The following is a 2,609-nucleotide window of genomic DNA, read 5'->3' on the forward strand; positions in this document are numbered from 1 at the left end:
TTTTTACTAAAAACTTCTACTCATCAATCTCACAACATACAACACATATAATTTTTTTTTTATTTTTTATTTTTCTTCTTACCAACTATATGATATATAAATGATGAGTAGAAAAACCTAATTATTTTATGAAAATAAACTAATTAGAAGAACTTAGATGATTAATAGATTTTTTTCTTGATATAAATTATAAGAGATAAAGTGAATATGATAATATTTAATGGTGAGGTCTATATAATTTATGAGGAACATTAAAAGATTTTGAGATCCATATATATTAAATCTATCAAAAAATTATTTGAGACAGAATTTTAAGGAATCATAAATTTAAAATTTAAAAATTGTTTTCAACATATTTATGGAAAAAAAAAATTTGGCTTACATATTGTTGTACAATTCATAATTATATCTAATATTACTCTTTTATTTACAGTAAATCTAACTTAAAAAATAAAAAATAAATCCGTTCGTAAACATAATAAAAAAAAAATCTCGTTTGCTTTCGCAACTAAAAATCAAAATTTTGAAAACTTTTCAAAACTGTTCATATTGTAAGAGGTTTTACAAAAACAAATACACATTTTGATCTACCAGTTTTCATTTCAAAAGATCTGAAATTTTTTTTCAAATTTTCATCTCTCTGGATCTAACCTTATTTCAATACTGTTCCCACCAATAATATATTTTAAATAAGCAGTATATTGACATGAATATATACTGTAAAAAAAGTAAAAGCTGTACCAAATGTGTAGCAAAATATTTGATTAAAAATAAAAATATTTACACAGAAGGTAAATAAATAAAAGAAGCAGTAAAAAAAAATTGCACAATTAGTAAATAAATAAATAAAAGAAGCAACCAAATAAAAAAAATGATCAAATGGTTTAAAAAAAAAAGGAAGCAGTAAAAAAAATTACATCATTAATAAATAAATAAATAAAAGAAGCAGCTCAAAAACAAAAAAATTGACTAAATGGTTTAAAAAAAGAAAGTAGAAAAAAAATTATATAATTAATAAATAAATAAACAAAAAAAGCAGCCGATAAAAAAACAAAAAGAAAAGATTAAATGGTTTAAAAAAAACTGAAAAAAATATACCATAAATAAATAAATACCACTGATGTTTTTGAAATTATCTTCTCACTGTTTGAAAAAATTCAGGAAACTTGGTCGGTTTGAGTGGTTTTTGCCCTTCTGAAACCACGTTAGCAAACGTTGTACAGTTGTACGACTTGTACTACCTACCAATCAAGCCGGCCCGAACCAAATGTGCCCCATATTTTCAGTTCCCCCAACCACTGTTCCAGTGAAACCAAACAAAGACAGACCCAATCAAAACTAACTTAAATATAGCGTAAATATGATGCTTTTCGAGGGCATTTATGGAACCCATGTCCCTGTCGTACAAATCCCCCCAAAACGAATTTACTGCATCCGGCAATGCTGCGAACCGTACGCAACCCGGTTTTTGTAAGACCTGATCCACCTTTCGTTCTAATTTCACTCTCTCCTTAATTCTTCTCTTTCAAGCGCTAGAGGCGAGAAAGGAAAGATCGGAAAAGATGATGCACATGACCTTCTACTGGGGTAAAGAGGTGACCCTCCTGGTGGACTCGTGGAAAACCAAGTCGTGGACGAGTTACGCTCTCACCCTCTTCGCTTGCCTCATCGTCTCCGCCTTCTACCAGTACTTGGAGGACCGGCGCGTGCACCTCAAATTCGTCTCCTCCGGGAAGCCTCCGGCACAGATCGAGGAGTCTTTGCTGCAAGGGATGCCCTTCCGTAGAGGGCCCAGATGGTCAGCGGCGAGGATCGGTGGGGCGGCGCTCTTTGCACTCAACTCGGCGATCGGGTACCTGCTGATGCTGGCGGTGATGTCTTACAACGGGGGTGTTTTCCTGGCCATCGTGCTGGGCCTCGCGATCGGATACTTACTGTTCAGAAGTGAGGATAGGAATGTTGCCACTCTTGTCGAAGATAATTCTTGTGCTTGTGCTTAGATTTCATTTAATTGATGGCAAGTCTCAAACGTTTTTTGACTTTTTCTGGATCAGATTAATGATGCAAGAAGTGTGCCATCTGCATCTCTGTGTATGTATGAATGTAATTCTGCTTAAAAAAAAAAAAAAAAGAAAAAAAAGGAAAAAAGAAAAAAGAAAAAAAAAGTTTTGTTTAGGTTGTCTTTGGGTTTACACTTACTAGCCTACAGAACCGTACATTTTATATTTTCTCGATCTAAGTTACCATAAAACATTTATATTGTTTTGGTGATTTGTACTCCTCTAGCTGTATTTATTGATCATTATAGAACTTAAAGTTGGGAGAGTTATTTTGGTCCTTTGATCAAGAGAGGTAAGAGTTATTTTCATATCGTTCTGTTTTTGCCTGGTATGTCAACATCTTATAGATCTTAAGAAATTTCCTTTTGTCTGAATCAAGCTACTTCCATTATGTTGCGAGTGCTTTAATCTGTTCTTTCCCATATTCCTTCTATTTTTGGTTCCTTGTCAGTTATTTTGTCAGTTTAGCTTGGCCATAGTTTTGCTTTCTATAAATGATTTGCTTGGATTCAAAACCTGCATACTCACATGACAAATCTTCATTATCTT

At 32.6% G+C, this 2,609-nt stretch overlaps 1 protein-coding gene across 1 annotated transcript; it reads left to right on the forward strand.

Annotated features, from left to right (window-relative positions):
* The first annotated feature begins 1,422 nt into the window (after positions 1–1,422).
* On the forward strand, positions 1,423–2,329 carry LOC122297812 (copper transporter 5.1-like). The gene has a single exon (XM_043108009.1). It carries the CDS (start codon positions 1,563–1,565, stop codon positions 1,998–2,000), a length of 438 nt encoding a protein of 145 aa, XP_042963943.1. The 5' UTR covers positions 1,423–1,562; the 3' UTR covers positions 2,001–2,329.
* Positions 2,330–2,609: the final 280 nt, after the last annotated feature.

Source organism: Carya illinoinensis, chromosome 15 (assembly GCF_018687715.1).
Source record: "Carya illinoinensis cultivar Pawnee chromosome 15, C.illinoinensisPawnee_v1, whole genome shotgun sequence".
NCBI lineage: Eukaryota > Viridiplantae > Streptophyta > Magnoliopsida > Fagales > Juglandaceae > Carya > Carya illinoinensis.